This window comes from Pogonomyrmex barbatus, unplaced genomic scaffold (genome assembly GCF_055798465.1).
Source record: "Pogonomyrmex barbatus isolate J1 unplaced genomic scaffold, ASM5579846v1 scaffold11, whole genome shotgun sequence".
NCBI classification, from domain to species: domain Eukaryota; kingdom Metazoa; phylum Arthropoda; class Insecta; order Hymenoptera; family Formicidae; genus Pogonomyrmex; species Pogonomyrmex barbatus.
The window spans coordinates 4553595-4572993 of NW_028297107.1; the positions used below are offsets into that span (position 1 = coordinate 4553595).

General features: G+C 36.8%; 2 protein-coding genes and 1 long non-coding RNA gene across 3 annotated transcripts in view; 1 reads left to right on the plus strand and 2 right to left on the minus strand.

Moving 5' to 3' along the window:
* Positions 1-19399, minus strand: part of LOC105425849 (queuosine 5'-phosphate N-glycosylase/hydrolase-like) — a 45561-nt gene that overhangs the window by 11382 nt on the left and 14780 nt on the right. The window lies entirely within an intron of this gene.
* LOC105425850 (uncharacterized) overlaps positions 1-19399 on the plus strand; it is a 32287-nt gene that overhangs the window by 9807 nt on the left and 3081 nt on the right. The window contains exons 2-11 of the mRNA XM_089070789.1: positions 1359-1553; positions 1751-1863; positions 2671-2841; positions 2907-2990; positions 15457-15644; positions 16156-16243; positions 16597-16712; positions 16942-17071; positions 17395-18358; positions 18859-18959. Of these exons, the coding sequence (XP_088926915.1) occupies positions 1359-1553; positions 1751-1863; positions 2671-2841; positions 2907-2990; positions 15457-15644; positions 16156-16243; positions 16597-16712; positions 16942-17071; positions 17395-18358; positions 18859-18959 (2150 nt within the window). The remainder of the gene's footprint in view (positions 1-1358; positions 1554-1750; positions 1864-2670; positions 2842-2906; positions 2991-15456; positions 15645-16155; positions 16244-16596; positions 16713-16941; positions 17072-17394; positions 18359-18858; positions 18960-19399) is intronic.
* On the minus strand, positions 131-13704 carry LOC148937729 (uncharacterized). Its single transcript, XR_016137952.1, has 2 exons — positions 13563-13704; positions 131-1538 (listed from the first exon to the last, which is right to left on the minus strand). It is a non-coding gene; the product is annotated as an uncharacterized LOC148937729 (long non-coding RNA).

Below are 19399 nucleotides of genomic sequence, written 5' to 3' on the forward strand. Positions count from 1 at the left end.
CTAAAGTAGATCTTTCTTCAATAAAAATGTTGGCCAAAATTTTTATTGATAAAATTATGATTAAAATTTTAATTATAATTAAATTATAATTAATTATAATTAAAAAATTTTTCGAAAAATTATTCTTTGATTTAGATAAATATTATTTCTGCAATTATTTAATCCAAGATATAATTATTAATCGCTGAAAATGAATCAAAATTTTGTATGTTATAAAATTTCAAAAAAATTCTTTTTTTAAATTTTATAAAAAAAAATAGAAGAAGAAAAGATTCTCGTGCGCTTTAATTAACATTTAAGTGTCGTAATTATACTCATTAAAAAAACTAATTATCAAATAATCATCGATTTAAAAAATAAAAGCGTCTCAAATTGAACCAGCAACTCGAATTTAAACATTTCAAAGTTCAAACTTAAAAATTAAGAATTTTTTTATTTTTGCTATAAAAAAATTATAACGAGGCATAACATTTTCGTCGCATATTCGCTTTTACGAGACACCCTGTACAGTAAATGCGCATTATGTTAATAGTTGGTGCATACATATACAGTAAGCGCGGTTATTTTGTACCGTTACGACGTTGTAAATATGTAACAACTGTGTCCTAGAATACGTAGTTCGAGTTGATCGCTGTGGCTTCGTAATATAATAAGTTCGAGCAATTTTATTGTGCATATTTTACACAGGATTATTCCTTGACTATATTGATTATTTTATTACAAATACTGCTTATTATACGTGGCATGACTTTTGATCACGTCATCCTCTGTTATAAACATTTGCAATAAAATTTCAATGTCATAAATAAATTTAATCAGTCACTCATCAGTTTGCAAATTCGTTGTTTCGACTTCTACTTGGGCTTCTACTTGGGCTGTATTATTCTTGGATTCCATATTATGCAAATAATAAATATATTTTTGCTGCAAATTTTGCAATTGTTCATGAAATATAAACCTTGTTTACATTTAATGTGCTGCTTATTTTGTGCAACTCCTCCAACGTATATTCCTCCAATGTATACTGTGTAATATTAAACAACTGAAATATATTTTTAACTGAGATGAATCAATATCAAATTAATATTGATTATCTTAATTTGTAACAATTTCTGTCTATGTATTACTAAAGCAAAATCAATTGACGGTAAAAAACAATATCAAATTCGAATAACACTGCTTGATCATTGATAATAACATTGATCAATTCATATTTAATCAATAACAAATTCTAAGATCTAATTCGGAGACCTAAACTTAACGTCTGAGTAACTATCACGATACACGAATACATGATGACTTATTTCTGCCTCCTCGACTTTTAGCATTTTGATTTATAAAAGAAAAAAAAAATTTAGGAAGAACTCGAAGAACTCGAGAGGAACGAAACGGGTGGTCGTCGATGACGGACATTGCGCCTGTTGCTTGGCACCGTTTCTAGTCGGCCGCGGCGTGCGTTGCAGCGATTGCGGCGCCAGATCCTGCAGGAAGGCCTGTTCGCGTTGGGACACGTCCGAGAATGCCTGGCACTGCATATTCTGTCATCAACAAAGGTCTCCTCAATAATACATATTCATATTCCCTACAATATTACTTCATTTTCACCCTTCACTCATTTCATAAATAAAATTTGTCATAGTCCCTCCTATCTCTATTTCAATAAAAGCTTCAATGAGCATTAAGAAATTCATCAAGAATTTTAAATAAGAATTGTTGTTGAGAGAGGAAAAAAATTTATAATTCTTCACAGAGCGTGGCTGAAGAGGAATGACAAGTGGTTCGACAATTTCGGCGGCACGGCGAACGAGGAGGAGGAGCTGCACAGCTTCTTCGGCACCGCGAAATCGCGAGTCTACGTTGCAGGTAATTATGCGCGTACGCGCGCGCGCGCGCGTGTGTGTGTGTGTGTGTGTGTGTGTGTGGGTGTGTGTGTGGGTGTGCCCAGAGGATCGTACATAAAACTTTTAGTGTTCAGTCAAAAATATTTTTAACGCTTGCGACGCGTCGACGGCGTTGCAAGTGTTCCGGAACGTTCGGCGTATTCTTTTCCTTGCCGATTTCATATGTGCCGTTCTATCCTCGATCGGCGAACGTCCGTCCTTGTTCCAAGGCAGAAAAGCGCGTAACGGAGGGAGGACTGAACGGTAAGAACGGCTTCGAAAAGTCTCTCACGATGGTGATGCTCATTGTTCGGTGCGCGCCGCGTGATCCGCCATGTGAATCGCGATATCAACGCGCTCGATCGGGAAAGAGCGCGTGCAATCTAACGGAGAGACGCGGTGGTGTACGGTCCAGGATTTAGAAAGCGACTTTTCTTCGTCCGGCGGACGGACGGGTTGTGTGATTTGAGGAGAAGTGACGGCAATGGCAACGCGAAGCCTCGAGTAGTTCCGCGATATCGAGAACGCGAAACGTGACACTTATAAATCGAACGCGGAAGGGACATGACTCCGTATAATTGTACGAACGTGACATTCGAACGTGACAATTTTGTAACGTAACGTAAGTTTGGTAAACACATTAACACGTTAATTTATCCTTATTTAATTTTGATTTTTAATAAGTAAGACGAGAGCAGAAGTAAGACTCGAATTGCTTTGAGCGAAGCCTTCGAGCACTGAAAATGAGGAAGAACATTTTTAAGGATACTCTAATTGTTTTCTCTTCCAGGACATGCAGCCGCGAATGTGGAGCAGAATCTGGAGGATCGGGAAGAGAGGCGCATGGTACACGCGGTCCGAAATTTTGTCGAGAAGATAGTCGACGGCCTCGTTGAAAACGTGGATGACACGCCGATCGATCGGCTCTACGAGGATTCCGAGTGTAAGCGAATTATCGCATGTAATGATAATTGACAGCGAGCGTTAGCGTAAAATCAGAATTTTAATTAACGCCCATTAATGCAGATGACAAGTTTCTGGAAGAACACCGTCCCCCGTTGACCGCCGCTTTAATTAGATTGTCTACCTGCCTGGAAGTGTCTCTCACGAGTAAGTATTCTATCTGCGATTGTTCAGCTTCATTTCTTATTTAAATTAGTTTCTTCTCACAATTAGAACTGTTTAATTTTCTAAATCTCGTTTCTAAACTTTTATGAGTTACGAGAATTGAATTAGACGTCTAGATCCACTCTTGCATTGTTATTACAAAAACACTGCGCAAATCGCGGTCAGGATAAATATGTATTGTGACCTGTATTTTTTCGCGTGCGTTTGTATCTTGAGCTCGCCGACACGCATTAACTCGATTGAATCTTTGCTTCTCGTTTTACACTCATACCGCTAGAAAAAATATTTTTATGAGTGTCACATAACTTTAATTTTTCGCAGCGTATTTATAAATAAAAAGTGCACTAGTACAGAGCGCTTCTCTCGAATCGCAATTAAGTTTTGGTAATTTGATAATAATTATTATTATCATTACATATTCATATCATAAATAAAAAGTCATTGTACTGTCATAAATCAACCTATTGTTTATTTATGTTAGACTTGTTAGATTTTTTAAAGTTACAAAAGTTGTTTTTTTTTTCGTTCTCGTAGCCAATTTTTTTAATTAGAAGAATATAAAATAAAATCGTTGCTTAATTAAATAATTATGAATACTTAAAGTAATACTAAAAGTAACTATTGCAGATGCAAATAGATCCAAGACGACAAAGCGTATAATTCGCGAATGAGTCTTGAGATCGACACCCGGTGTCTTCTTCGCTATCACGTACACCGGTTATTAACTACCGTCCGCGATAATGCCTTCCCAACGAAGACAATGCGCGCCGTTCCGCTCCACCGGTCGTCGTTCTTCGGGCACTTTTATCATTATACCCACGTTCGCGACATCTTGACGGCGCGCGATTACGTAAAAGACACTACCGGCGCTCGTAATTATCCTAGCGTCCTCCACTTGGCGCAATTTTACCTTCCCACGATGAACCGATTCCGTTAAATGCAAAAAGAGACGAACGGCTCGTCCGTCGCGACAAAAGTAGCTTGCGAACTTGTTATTAACCAGCATCGAAAAAAAAAAAAAAAAAAAAAAAATAGAGAACAAAGCCTCGACGTCGCGAATAAAAAAGCTTTCGTTCCATGCTATAAAAGAATTTTTTTTATCTTTTTGTATCCGTTAAAAAAAAACTTACTTTGCTTTTACTCGAACAAAATTCTCTTTGATTTTGTTAGTTTGATACATTACGTGTGTTTTAAAACGCTATGAAAGCTGACGATTAAATCCATTTTGTTACGTTACGATAAATAAAGAAAATGTAACGCGAGATCGCGGTATCAGATCGTACTTAAAGATTGGCGGGTTGCAGATTAGAAATTTGCGAAAGTTTCTTGTGTAATGCGATCGAGTGTTACAACTACAGGAAAAGTGACACTTTTTCGAGATAACGTGATCGACGTAATTTTTCCTGATATTTTGCCGCTATCTGCAATTTGTTAGTTGAAAACAATCAATATGATATTGCGTATCTTACATTGTTGGAGCAAAGCGATTTTGTTTATATCTTTAAAAATTTGAAACGAGCTGATATGCTGTTCATGTAGTTCGGTTAGAACTCGATAGATTGTGCACGTTGTATCGCAACACGGTGCTCCCTTCAAACATCTGGCTCGTATAATCTTGCAAATTATATCATACAATCCAGTATTTATAAATATAAATAAGAAAATGTAATTTCTTCATATGTCATCTGACATTGTTTAATGTAACGCAATTAATTTTGTTCAGAGACTCAGTCACATAATTTTTTATATTCGACCAAAGCGACCTTTTGGATGAACAAAATTCATACGATATTAATTTGTGCAAATAAATATCTAAATCGAACTATCACGTTATTAAACATGTCTTTTAAATATAATTTTATAGAGTAAGAAGTATTTTCATAAATACTTAATTACACTAGCTTTAAGAAAAAGGTAGTTCAGCTACTTTCACGAACCTTCATTCCGGTTTGAAACGCTACATGCCGAACCTGATTTCGTAAGAAAGATTTTTCCTCAAAAGTTCACCTTGCCGTAAATTGTAAATATACTTCGATAGCTCTTAATGAATACTAGAAGAAAAGAAGAGTCAAAGGACTCTAAAATCAGATCGATAAAAGCCAATCGCCATTTAGCAACAAATTTGCGATAGCGAAAGTTGAAATTCTGACTTTGATTTAGCGTCAACTTTACCAGCGACAGCCTCTTGTTAATTTAAAAGTAAACTCGTGTAATGCTACTAGAATATCAATAAACCGGTTATTATTAAGAATTAATGTATTGTAAATATTTTCGATCTGTGTTTTTGCATTTTTAATAGGAAATTTATGGTTGTTTTTAAAGTTTCAAGTTTAAATCGCCAAAGTCGAAGTTTCAACTTTCGCCATTGGAAATTCTCTGTTAAATGGCGATCAGCTTTCAAGTCTACTTTTTGAGTCGTTCGGCTCTTCCTTTCTTCAGATGCCCAGCAATGAGGTTGCTCGCAGCAAGAGCAAAGTATGTTTATGATTTACGGCATATATCTAAAACAGACACTTTCGAAGAAAAATTATCCTTTGCTGCATTTCACAATAATATTTAAAAAAGAGGTCTGATTTATTATAATATTTGTTATTTGTCAAAGCTATAAAACTGCATTTTTCTTTTTATCTCGGAGTAACCAAGTGTATTGATAAAAAAAGCTGCAAATTATATGAAGAAATTTCTCTTTATTTATTAACACAATAAAAATGATTTATCTTATTTGCACAAATTTATTTATAAATGCTGGAATTTTATTTATTCAGAAAGCTTATCATTAAAATAAAGAATTACGTGAATAATCTTTGACGTAATTAATTGTATTGTAGTAAAAATGTTGGATATGTCTGAAAAAATATGAAATATGAAAATATTTTACTTGTTACTAAAAACGTTATTTAGTTCAAAGAGAAAAAATTATTATAAAATAGATATTAAAATTATTATAAAATAGATATATGAATAATTAGAGAGCAAATGCTCCTTTTTAAAGTTTAAAATTTGACACAAATTTAATTGATCACGAAGAAAAAAATTTCAAGCTTATTATATAAATCAAAATGATTTGTGATGAAGAAATTCGATCATCCGGTCATGGGAATAATAATTTAATCAAAAATGCGAATCACAATGAGTCTCACGATGCAACATTTTTTTTCTAAAGAATGAGTCATCGCAATTCCTTGCTCGAAGGATAGATTTTTGATTAGACGAGTATTTGCTGGTTGAAGGAAACCGACGATGAAGAAGACGACGAATAATTGCAACGTTCTTCGAATAATAATCATCAAGTTGACGTTTGAAGGATATAAATAATCGACAAAATTATATATCGCTTGCTCACATCGTAAATGTTTTACAACAATTTTACAAAATCTCTTTATTTTCGTAAATGTTAATTATTTAAATTTATCGGGCGTCTCTACATTTTCTATTGCGAAAAGAAAATCGACTTTGATTATTATAAGTTTGATCGAATTCATATCTGAAAATAATTTTGTTGGATCATCAGACTTATGTAGGAAAAAAATTGCAAAAATCTTTTATATTCCAGCAATCAATTTAAACATCCTACAAAATCATTTTGATAATCCAAAAGAATTTTTTTCAGATCTGAATCTCATCAGATTTTTAAATATTTGTTATTCAATATATATATTCCGCGGCAAATCTGTTATCGTAATTTTATTCTGGTTCATTCTGGAGCGCTGCTTGTGTGGTATAAGTCCAGGTGATAAATTCAAACAGAAAAATTGAGGTGTGCAGAGTAAAAGTAACACGGGCGAGCGTTCGTGGATAAGGGGAAACGAGTTCCGCGACTCTTCCGTGAAGTGACATTTAAGCTGCGATCAATTAATCGTTCGCCTGTTACCGGAATGCGGAATTTATGGAATTAAAATCGCTAATGTCGACTGTCGTAACGAAACTTGTACTCGATTTCAATTCCCGCGTGCCTGAAGCGGTGCGAGATCGAGTCTCGCACGTAACCCGAGCGACTTTTGCATTTTGTCGCGCGGTCGAGCGGCTCTCTTCTGGTTCCACCTGAAAGAGAGCTGAAAAAAAGATACCGTTTGCATGGCTGAGCCGCGTATGCACGCGATAACGCGCCTCAGACGGGACCGCATAACGTTGCAAACGCGAACAACCGGCGATATCGCTTCAACACGTCGCTCCAATTCTCCAGGTAAGTCGTGTGGCTTCGCCAACTTAAGCTCGTATGGTATGTCGTGGCAATAATTGCAAAGTTCCATCGTTAAAGCTTCGTCGAGAAAGTTAGACGTGGAACAACATCTCGGGCGAAATAGGCAATTCAAACTTTACATTTTTCAGAACGCAAGAACAGAATGTGCGACTGATGTTTCGATTCAAAGTAAAAAGTCACTAATAATTTTCATATATATTAATTTTCAAATAATTTTAATTTTTTTTTTCTAAGCAATTTCAGCTTCCTTTTAGTCGATCGGATACAAATTCGCGCGTTGGAAAATTCCGTTGTTAAAACGACGAAACGCGACTCTTCGAGTCGTACGTTTCCTTCGGCCTTCGGTTGTGATGTGTTCCGGGATTAACATAGCGACGTGTCGAATTCAATTTGAGAGCCGCGGGAGGATTACAGGTTTCCACGAGTCTAATTTCGAGACCTAAGCGACCGCGATTAAGCGTTAAACACGCGCGCCGCGAATGCGGGCCGTCGTGGTCTCACAATGCGGTACCCAATCCGGCGGCGCGCGATTATCGTGATAGACGCGCGTTCTCTTGCAAAAGCGACCACGGGCTCCCCACTATGAGGAAGCCATAGGTCGTACACATCGTGGCACAGGTGGACGAGCGGCAACGACGAGTGCGACGACGACGACGACGACGACGACGGCGGCGGGACGACGAGTGCGTGATCTCTCAGTCGCGAGCGAGCGAGCGTGCGAGCGGTGCGAGAGCGCGCGTGTGAAATTCCGCGCGCGGTTTCACGACGCGATTAAGGAGCCCGATCGTGAGTAAAGGTAGCCCGGCGACGACGGAAGGAAACGGGGATGTATATACGCGAAATACGTGAGGAATGTGCCGCGAGGAGCAACGTGAGAAGGGAAACGGGCGAGAACGTCTTTGACAGGAGATCTTTAACCCGGGAACGTTTGTCGCGCGGCTTTGCTTACGACAGATCGGTATTGTAAACATCGACGACGGTCCGATCGATGAAACGTCAGCGCTCGTATTTCTAAGAAATAAGAAATTGACAAGGAGAATTGACAGGAGGCTATTGTGCGAGGTTGAATTTCTAATCCGGGAGGAATAGGGCAAAGACTTTGACATGCTTTCCATTTAAACTTTTCTATGGGGGAAGAGAGAGAGAGAGAGAGAGAGAGAGAGAGAGAGAGAGAGAGAGAGAGAGAATAAGTTTAAATGTTTAATAATATACAATGTGATTTAATATTTATTAGCATAGATTCTGATAAATTTTTTGGCAATTTATCGGTTATTAAACATAATGAGATCATGAAAATTCAAAGTGTGAAATAATTGATTTCTTGATCTCTTTTTACTAATTAAAAAATTTAATTTAATTAAAATATTGTGTATATCTAGTAATTTATGTTCACCTTTGGTTCAATTTAGAAATGTTTACAAAGTAATCTTCAGAAACCTCAGAGAGATTAAACATATAATTTTACAGAATGGATTCCTGTCATTTCATTTCTGTGTCATCGCTTATTTCTTCAAGGTAGATGAAAGAGGAAAATCGAGAGTCGCACGACGCTTAATTATTTAGGAATCGCTCAATTATCAGCTACAGCATGCAGATCTTCCGTGCGGGAAAATCGAAATAAAATTGATATCTTCTTGATTCTTGATTCACGATCGGCTTGAAAAAGAAACGAGCTCATGTGAGAAGCTCTCGTTATACGAAGATATCAAGGTCGACGTTAATTACGGCTGCGCGATAAGAGATGATATCGGTCGCGGAAGCAGGAGAACGCTGATCTTCTCACGTTCGTGAAATCGATTCGGAAGCCTTGGATCGCGACCTGAACATTCACCGGCACTTTTGATTCTTGTACGCAATCGCGCTGATAGATGATTCTGTTTTTGCACCGTAAGTGCAAAAAATTCTCGCTCCTATTAGCGTTCGAAGTTTATACGTCAAGAAAAGAACGTCTAAGTTAAAATAAGAGCGAGCAACTTGTCTGCTTATACACAAGGCTTTCCACTCCGATCCATTTTTCCTAATCTTATCTTTAACATTTCAAGCAAGTGCATTTTTAACGCACCGAAAGAAAAACCTAGTTTCTTCATGGACAAAGTTAATTTTTTGTTTTTCAAGAGTCCATGCGAGACATATCGCCAATTGAGCGATTAATCGCATTATTCGGCATGAACCATTCGCGTCGCTTTCTACTTCAGCTATTACGTATTTTTCACATTTGTCATGATTATGATCATTAGCATTTTCCATTCTTTTCTTGCTGAAAGTTGTATCGTCAAAAATATTCCTACATGTACTCTTTTTGCTCAATTTCATTCGCAATTATATAAAGCTACATTTTTTCAGAAACCAAAATTTGGCCAAAATTTGATATATTTTAAATTAAATTTTGGATATTTCGGCAAAACCATTTTTTTCGTGTTTGTCTTTACAAGTAAAATATTTTGTCCTAATTTCTTACATATATATAAGTCTGGCAAATGGATTTCCAGTAAATGCTCGTATAGCCAGAACGAAAGGATTCTCGCGTGTCGAAAAAAAAGAAAACGATCTTATTGAGCTCTCGTTATCGTCACGCGTGACGGTCTTTTATCAACTACATGACACAACTGAATAAACGAGATACTTTTAAACTGAGAAATGAAATCGCGACGACTTTCAACCGAGCGACGACTTTTTAACGTCCGCCCGTCGATATTATCTTCACGCAAAAATATTGAAATGTCAGACTTAACTGATTTTTTACTTTTCCATGACATATATTTTTGAAGGAAACGACGCTGCTCCGATTCGTAATGCAAATTTTGAACACTTGTTTTCTATAAAGTTTGTCTATTCTTTACATTCGCAGCGTTTATTTTAAAATTTCTCAAGATATCTGATATCGTAAGTCAAAATACAGTTCGCAATGTGTTCTGTAAAAATATAATTTCAAACTCATCGAGAAATCTATAGTGGACAGATATCCACTTTCTAAGTAACTGCGATATTCTCTTATCGCAGTGTTTGACGTAAAATCCCACTTGTTTGATATTTCAAATAATATTTAAAAACAATAAAATACAAATATAAGTAAATAATTATATATAAATTAATATTGGCCGTAAAATAAATCGAGCAGTTTGAATTAAACTGAAATTACTCAATGAACGCATGAGAGTTTCAGCATGTTTTTTGAGAGAATGTATCTGATGTTACATCGAGACTGTTTGTTGTTAGTCATGTAAGGTAAATTCGGTTATCGTGAAGACTTACATTCTTTTTGGGTTAAGACTTTATGTAATGGTATTTATGTAATATTTCCGTGCGAGGTGCGTTTATTTGGCGTAGGAGAACCAAAGTCACGCACGCGGGGAACATCGGAAAACGTGATATGCTCGATCATGATGTTCGTCATCTAGCCTTCAACCGCGTCATCTTTAGAAAAAAATGAAAAGCACACTCGGAAGGAATCTCAAAGTTCAAATGTCGTCTACGCTTCATTGCCTCAACATTTGCCTTGCAAATGAATACTTAAGGAATTGCTTTGGAAAAAAATTACATCATCGCGCACATGTATGAGCTTCGTTGGAAATCAACATATATATATCATATAGAACAACTTGACATGATTAATTGTGATCGTATTCCGTAATCGTTCCGATTATCTCTGATATATAATGCGATGGATAATGCGTATCATCGAGACACAAAATTAATTATCACATCTAAATGAAAGCGAGATTTATTTTATGGTTTTTCTAAAATCGAGAAACATTGCTTTTTAAATTAGCTACTTTTTAAAATAAAAATATAAAAGTATTTGTCTCTTACACATATAAAAAACAGTTTTACTGATGTATCTAAAAGTTTGATCAAACACAGATAAAATGATTTTGTTGGACCATCAAAATGATTATGTAGGACATTCAACAAATTTGTTATCAAAATATAAAAAAATTTTTGTAGCGTAAACATCCCACATAACTGCTTTGGCGGCTCAATAAAATCATTTTCAAATTTGTATCCAGTCGAATTTTTAGCTACTTCAGCAAAATGATTTTTTTCCATACACATAAACTACAGAATTGTCTTGGCGAACTGAACTGTGTATGGAATGTATGAGAAACTTCATTCAGAATTTCGACTATTTTTCATTACGAATTCTCGGGGCATCGTCACATTTTTCATTAAAAAAAAAAAAAAAATTTAATTTCGAAATAATTGTAAAAATTGCAAGTGACGTAAGAAGAGCTTATTCTTATCAAAGGTCTCGCGCTCATGAAAAGTGGTGAAACACAAACGAGTAATTTGCAACGCCGCTGATAAACGTATATGCGTATGTGCGCATAAGTGTGTATGTGTATATAAGTGTCCGACTCAGTTCTGAGCTTTCGCGAGGAAGACGAAAAGAATAGAAAAGATTAGGAGAGACAAATTAATCGCATTAGCCGATTATACGATGTGAAAGGTGCAATTAATGCAACTGCAAACAGCCGAAGAGATGTTGACGTTGATCGGTGGTCTGATCGTCGCCTATTTCGTCTACGTTCTGATCTTAAGGAAAAATGGTAAATACCTAAATGCTAAAAATAACACTTATTTCTTTTAAACGTATTCAATATATTCTACTAAATCTGATGTCTCAAGTTTTGCCATGTCTGTTGTTTCAACGAAGTTTCAATACTTATCTTTTAGGAACGCACGTTTAAAAATAGAAAAAAAGATTGCCATCAATTTCGCTAGATTATTTATCATAATAAATAATTATCATCTATATTTGGTTTGGTCAATTTTTACTATCTCAATATACTGTTTTATCAGTGTTTTTTACAATAGAAATTGCGTCGCACTAATATACTATAATCTTTCCTCTCGTAAGTAATTCCACCTGCTTATCTTCTTATCTCTCAAACAACTTGACGGTGGATAAGCAGATAACAGCAATGGTCATCACTTGTTGTAAGAAGAAAAGCAATGATTCGATGATATAACGATGATCCTTTTCCTATTCTTGGAAGCGATTTACAGGAGCCATAAAAAAAGGAGCCGTTGCTTCTCTCCTCCATAAATGGAGAAAGGCTTCATTGCGTACACTTAATCATTCAATTATTTCTTTTCTACAGAAAGCAAATGACGAAAATTGCAAGAGAAAGAGATACTTTAATATTTAATTCCACACTTTTCACTCCCTCTCTATGTATGCATATTCTACTTTAATATTATTACATGCCACTTTCCTATTCCAAATTCCGCGTGTTATTCCCACTGAGGCACCTCTTACGAATTTTTCTCTTTCTCTCGTTCATTGTACATCAGCAGTCTCCGAACTTTCGCACGAAAATCTCGTCGTAGCGCGCATCCTCTCGCGAGATATCGCCGTTCTCTCCGCGCGCAAAACTGGTCCAGTAACCTTCATCTCGAGACGTTCGAGTGCGATCGACCATTTGTAACGTCGAGATTGACGGAAGACGAAAAAAGGGGAAATGCCTTGGCGCAACGGTTTTACGACTTCCGTTATCCGGATTTTTCTCTCTCTCCCTCTCTTTTTCTCTTACGCGCGCTATATTAACGCTGTCGTACTGAATAAACGTTGAGTTTCTCCGACAGGAATGGGTTTCCCACGTAAAACAGGCTCGTTACCGCGAGCCTCAGACGGAATGCTCCTACCGAATTATTCGCATATAAATGGGAAAGTCTCCATCTGTAAACCAAATTTTTATTTGGTTATTGTCTCGATAGCGCGATAATTGACGTCGGCGCCGTGAGAAAGTCGACGGAGCGTCGGTCTCTTTAAATCCGATGTTTGTAAAATGAAACGAACAGGAAATTCCAAAGTCATTCGCCATCTTCTAATTTTTTCCCCAGTCGAAATCAAGTCTATCACAACGGGAAAGTTATAGGGAGAATTAACCGACGTTCTAGGCCGGCAAAATAAAAATTTATCATATTATAAAATTCATGCAAGCCCTCAGGTTACGTTATCCAATTAATCATTTTGATTTATTGGCGCGCGCCAATGATCTCGAAGGTTGCATTGACACTTTTCTTCCTACGTAAATTACACGTTCAATCGCAATCACGTGAACCAATCGTGCCTCGTTTTTTCCCTTCAATCATCGAAGGAAGACTCGATTATCGTGGATTAATTATGCGCAATTATTATTCGTCTACGTCACGCCGCCGCGACATGTCGTTTAATGTAATCGTATGAGGAAAGTAAAAGATCGATCGAAGGCCGGTGGCGGTGTTACTGGCTTTACCGTCATTAATAGATGTCGAGAGAGGAGGCGATTTTGCCTGCTAAAGAAACTTCTTCTACATGCCGGCTAATAATACGACTAATGTTTGAGGCGGCCAGATCGCGCGCAAAATACCTGTAGTCGGCCTTCACCTTCTACGGCGTGAGATCAAGGCTGGATGTCTCCGACAAGGTAGATTCTCGATTATGTGTATGTAAGAACTGCCTGTCTGAGATACATACGTTATACGGAGAAAGAGAAAGAAGGAGAGGAAAGGGAGGACGAAAGGAAAGAGGAGAGACGTTCGCGCTTAGCACGCGATGTGTTTATTTGCGAATAGCCCAGTATTACCCTTGAGGATTATTAATCATCTATACGGGTGTGCGAGCAATACACATACGTGTCGTCTTAAAAGATTTCTTGCGTACTATCCAGTATATATTTTCTTAGAAAAACGATTTTATTTCATGGAGAAAGTTACGAGAAACCCAAGAGTCACAATAGCCAATATTTTCTATTTTGTTGAATGGTAAATTTTTAGATAATTACTTAAGATTCTTGAAAGAGAATTAAAAGAAAATTAAAAAATTTAAAAATAGATTTTTAAAAATAGATTTTAAAAAAAGAAAATTTTGAATCGAAATTTACCATTCGAAAATCAAAATCATAGAAAGAAAAATAAAAGACCTTCTTTTGATGATTTTTCAGTTATCGGATTAAAATTTTCTAATGGCAAAGTCTGTTCGAAATACATGGTATTTGAAAGAAACTTTTCTCTTGATTTATATCTAAATTTTCACAATTTGTGAGAATATTCAGAAATATTCCTCCTTATATGGATTAATCAGTTGAGTTCAAAGAAATGATTTTAACCGATGAGAGTTCAAAATGTGGAATTCTAGAGGCACGCTTAATTTAAAACTTTGCCAAATTGAGATCGTCATTAGTTATTGTAATTCTACCCACGCACAAAAACCTTGGGTGAAAATGCAGGCGGAGTAAAAATTGCGGAGACCTCGAGTTTCCCGTGAAAAGAGTTCAGGAGGTCGGTGAATTTCACCTGGCGGCCGCAATCCGCAGCGGACAAGATGCGCGAAAGAAGGAAAGAGAGAAAAAGAGACAGAGAGAGACGGGAAGAGACGGGATGAAGCTGCGAGAGTTGTCGATGAGAGGAGTGGCCGCCGTAAGGATGCATCATCGGCAAGGTCGCGTCGGAGAAATTACCGTGAAGAAGCGGCCGGTGTATTCGTGAGTGCCGTCTGGTATCGGCCGTTACCTCGATACCATGACTCGATCATGGCGAAGAAAGTGCGGTGCGACTCGCATTCGCTGTACCCCGTTTTACTTCGCAAGATGCGCTCGTTCGTTCACGATAGACTGTCCGCCAGTCACTCTGCCGAAACCGCGATCGATCGATGAAATTGCCGAGGCGAACGCGAATCGATAACACTCAAGAACCCAGTGGGAGTACACGAAGAGTAGAAAATAGTTCTAAAAGAAGATTAGAGAAATCGTATTTAATATTTTAATCGAGCGAGGATTTCGCCTTCTCGAATGGGGACGACGTTCTTATCGTACGTTCTTCCGTAGGCTTTGCATTAATAATGACTGTAGATTATTAGGCCACAAATGGAAGAAACACGACCACGCTTTGTGGCCAAAATCCGGCAGACTCATCATTGCAATGCGCAAAGTTTCTGATACTTAAGAAATGTTTATATTTATTTTTATTCGTGTAAATTATCTTGAATATCGATGCAATTTATTTTTTATTTTTTTTTTAGTTCTAAGAATTAGACAGAGATAAAGAATAAGTGAAATCGAGATTAATAAGTAATTTAATCTATATTAGAGGATTAGAGGGTTTATAGAGAAGAGAGCGATATTAAATATTTATTCAATACATTTCTTACTCGACGATTTAAAATTCTACTTTTATAGTTATTAGACGTTGACCAGACTATCCTTTCATTATCGATATGTTAACGAGATTGATCTCAAAGAAAGTCTTCCGATCTCGATGTTTCAGACAAACCATCCACGGATCCACCAGCTATGGCGCACGCGGCTCTTCGAGAGATCATCGAGCGAGCCGTGGAGGAAGCACGGAAATTACCCGGATTGAGCACATCCGCGGATGCCGAGCGTCCTCGAGAAGGACGCGCCGTCGCGGATAATAGCTACGAGGATCTCCTCGCCACCGCGATACTCAATAAGGTTATTTAAATATATGAGACTGGAAAAGTACAATAGATTTAATTAGACCTTGTATACAATGGAAGAACAGGAATTAGGAACAAGAATAAAGATTAAATTTTGGAAATAAAAATTAGAAATAGAGTAATACAAAATAGTCACAAGCAAGTTAAGATATATATCTTATATCTATTTGTGTCTATTTTACATTACGTTTAATCTCGGTTCCTAATTTTTATTTCCAAATTTAATATTTATTTCTGTTCCTCCATTGTACGCAGGTTCTTACGAATGATTACGATATATCCTAATATTTCCAAAATTTAATAATAATGAAAAAAAGTACATTCTGTCAATCATTCTAAAATTAATTACATGGCAATAAACAACTGTGTTCTCTGCATTAAATATCAATTAAAATCTATTTAAACTCATTATGAAAAATTAAGCACCGTACTTTTTATGTTAATTGCTACCAATTAGACTACAAAGTGCTGAATTTAAATTAAATATGTTTAAATCCACGTTTTAGGTCATCGAAAGATACCAAAGAGAACGGGTGGATGGTAATAGTAACGTTCTACACGACACAGATTCACCTAAGGCAAAGTGTACCGCAAGTACGTAGAATTTACTTAACGTGTTATCGCGCGCGAAGCGTGAAAACGTTACATTTACGAGGACGATGCTTCCTTTTCAAGTGCTCGAAGTTCTTTCAAAGGACTCTCTTAAATTTAAATAAATCTAAATAAATTAATCAACTTTTTAGACAGGACAACTAAAAGTGTACGGCGCAATAATTAATTAAAAAAAAAAATTCTCAAAAAAATTGTGTCGATATATGTAATTCTCCCAACGTAAGAGTTTAGTGTAATACAAACATTTCGATATTTATTTTCAAGCCATCTTCAGTGACGTAAATTCTCAGAAAGATTCGTCAGTTTCCTTAATTTCCATAATGCTTCTTTTTTAGACGAGAGCGAACATGGCCTCGAGGAAGATGCGGCGTGTTACGCGTCCGATCGTCTTGGGTCCAACGGCGCGTCGATCGGACGGAATGAAGATCGTCGGGAACCGGTGTCCTTTATGGTACGGCCGTCGATTACGATTGCATTAACATATTCTCGCGTATTATCGCATATTATCGCGGCGCGAAACGTCCCGCTACTAAAAGCAATAAAGAGATGAACCTGAAATTTGCATATCGGACTTGAATTCTTCGACGACGACGACGTAACGTAACGTAATCGGCGTAATAACGATAAAATCGCGTCGTTATTTTTCGTACTTTCTGAGGGGGATCGGAATCTTATTGCAGATGGAGGAAAGGATAGAGGAAGTGACCACGATCACTTCGGACGATGACGAGCCTCGAGACAACGACGCCTTGGAGTTCGGATGCGCTCGGCGCATCCCGTTTCCGGAATACGGAATGGACATCGTTGACCGTAAGTATCTCGACTTTCACTCTTCGAATGTCATTTACATATTGAAAAAAAATACGTGGATTCGCCTATGGAATGAAATACGACTGCGCCATATCTCAATTAATATCTTCAAACTCTTCAATTCAGTAAAATCCTCACTTCACTCGTAAGAGCTATCTCGATGTTCCGATTGTCCAATTCACGTCTGATATTCTTCTCGTTAAAAAGACGTAGAAAATAATATATGTCTCGCGTATTTCCGACACGAAATAAATTCTATCTTTATCGTACATTACGGAAGTAATCATTCCTTCTTTGCAACTTTTTTACGATATCTATAACAGCTCCGCGAGAATTGCCCTCGCCGTCGCCGTCATCAGCGTCGGATTCCTCGGACTTAAATCACAACGAGTATCCATCTGTCAGGACGAAACGTCACGCCGCCACTTGCACAATGGACATAGTCTCGCCCATCGAGTCCTGGGAGGACAATTGGCTGTTTCAGAAGAGAAAGACCTCCCGATCGCAACCGGACGCGGTCGCCATGTTGGTACCGAGCTCTAACGCCGATTATAAAGCTCTGATCGGCGATAGAGATGCCGAGGACACATCCGATTTGTCCGAATGCTCGTCTACGAAGTCCGATGAGGAGATCGAAAAGGAACTGATGGAGGCGATCAATAACGTGATCCCGAGAACGCCCAGGATCTCCGAATGCGAAACGGCAAGTAACTATACGGATTGCAATCAGGAAGAAACGGACATCGCAACGCAGCTCGAGAGGGACGAAGTCGATACCTGCCAAGTGACGAAGATAAAAACTAAAACGAACGAACGAGTGATTGTCGGCGAGTATTTGAACGGGAAGAATCGTGAGGAACATTTGAAGTCTTCGGAAATTTCGGAAGAAAAACCAGTCAAATATGAAGATGATAAAGGAAAACAGAATGAAAAATCGTCTGCCTCGATAACAATGGCAAAAGAAGAAGACAAAGTCAAAGAGGAAACTAAGAAGATAGATGAAAAGACGATTGCAATCATGGTGGAAAGTTCTGCGCAAAAGGAAGCAAAGACGCCTGAAAAATCAAGTGAGAGGAGTGATCGAGGGGAAAACATCGACGAAAACGAAGAGCAACGAGAGAGCGAATATACCGAACACTACGACACGGCGATCCAGAGACACTTAGACAGCTTGACGAAAGTCGAAGTTTACTCTGGAGAGAGCGAGATGGTCGACCGAACGAGAAAAACAACGGATGAACAGCTGAGGAAATCGGAGAACAACTTGACCGATGAACAAAGGCAAGGGTAGAAGTCTTGAAATATATTTTTTACTGATTAACTGATATATAATTTTATTTCTTAATTATTTATGTCTTTTTATTGCTTTAGAGCGGAAGAATAGAATTATAGCTTATCTTTTAAATTTATAATAAATAAAATTTTATTTTAATATTTATCGATTTAATTATATATATTTTAATTTACATAAGTGTGAAATGCATTGTTCAAATTTGTTTTTAATGTTCTTGACTTCCATCTTTTTAATCTTGATTTCTTTTTAATTTTTGGATTTTTATGTTTAAAAGGATATAATATAAATGAAACGAAGCTCCTTGCACGGATTTTGAAATGAATGATAAGATAATAAGCGATAATAGTTCTATATCTCTCTAATAATAGTTCTAGTTTCCTACACAACTAGTTTCCTATTGCATGAGTTCCATATTCTGTTATGTAATTCTGTCCATCGTTTTCTGCGGGACATGTTATGCCGTTTTCTTAATTCTTTTTCTATTTTTATGCAGCAAACGCTCAGAAACCGAAGTCCAATTGTCTTATGCAACGATCGACGGGAATCATGACATGACAAGTGAAAATGATCCATTAAGCGCCCCACCACGACCAGGTATTTACTAACTTATTCATAATATATTTGTACACGTCAAAATTTTCTACATCTTCATATATATATATATTTTTTTTTAATTGAGTAAGAGAATGAAAAATTCTATTTTATTTTTCTGATGTAATTTTTTACATGAAGTAATTTTATTAATATTAAATATAAATTCATAGAAGAGATAATAAATATATATATATATACACGTGTATAAAGAAGTTGTGCAACTTACAATAAAAATGAAAATCGAACGCGAAAAAAAGTTTTATAGCATAATATATTAATTGTTTTTGTGTTCCTTTACAATACAATAGGCATACAAAAAAAAATAAAATCTTAAGAAATACTTAAAAAAATTCGACTTGTGACTCCTACAAAAAAATGCAAAAAGATTCATGAGTGTAATGAAATATTCATTTATCATGACAAACATATCGCGATGACAA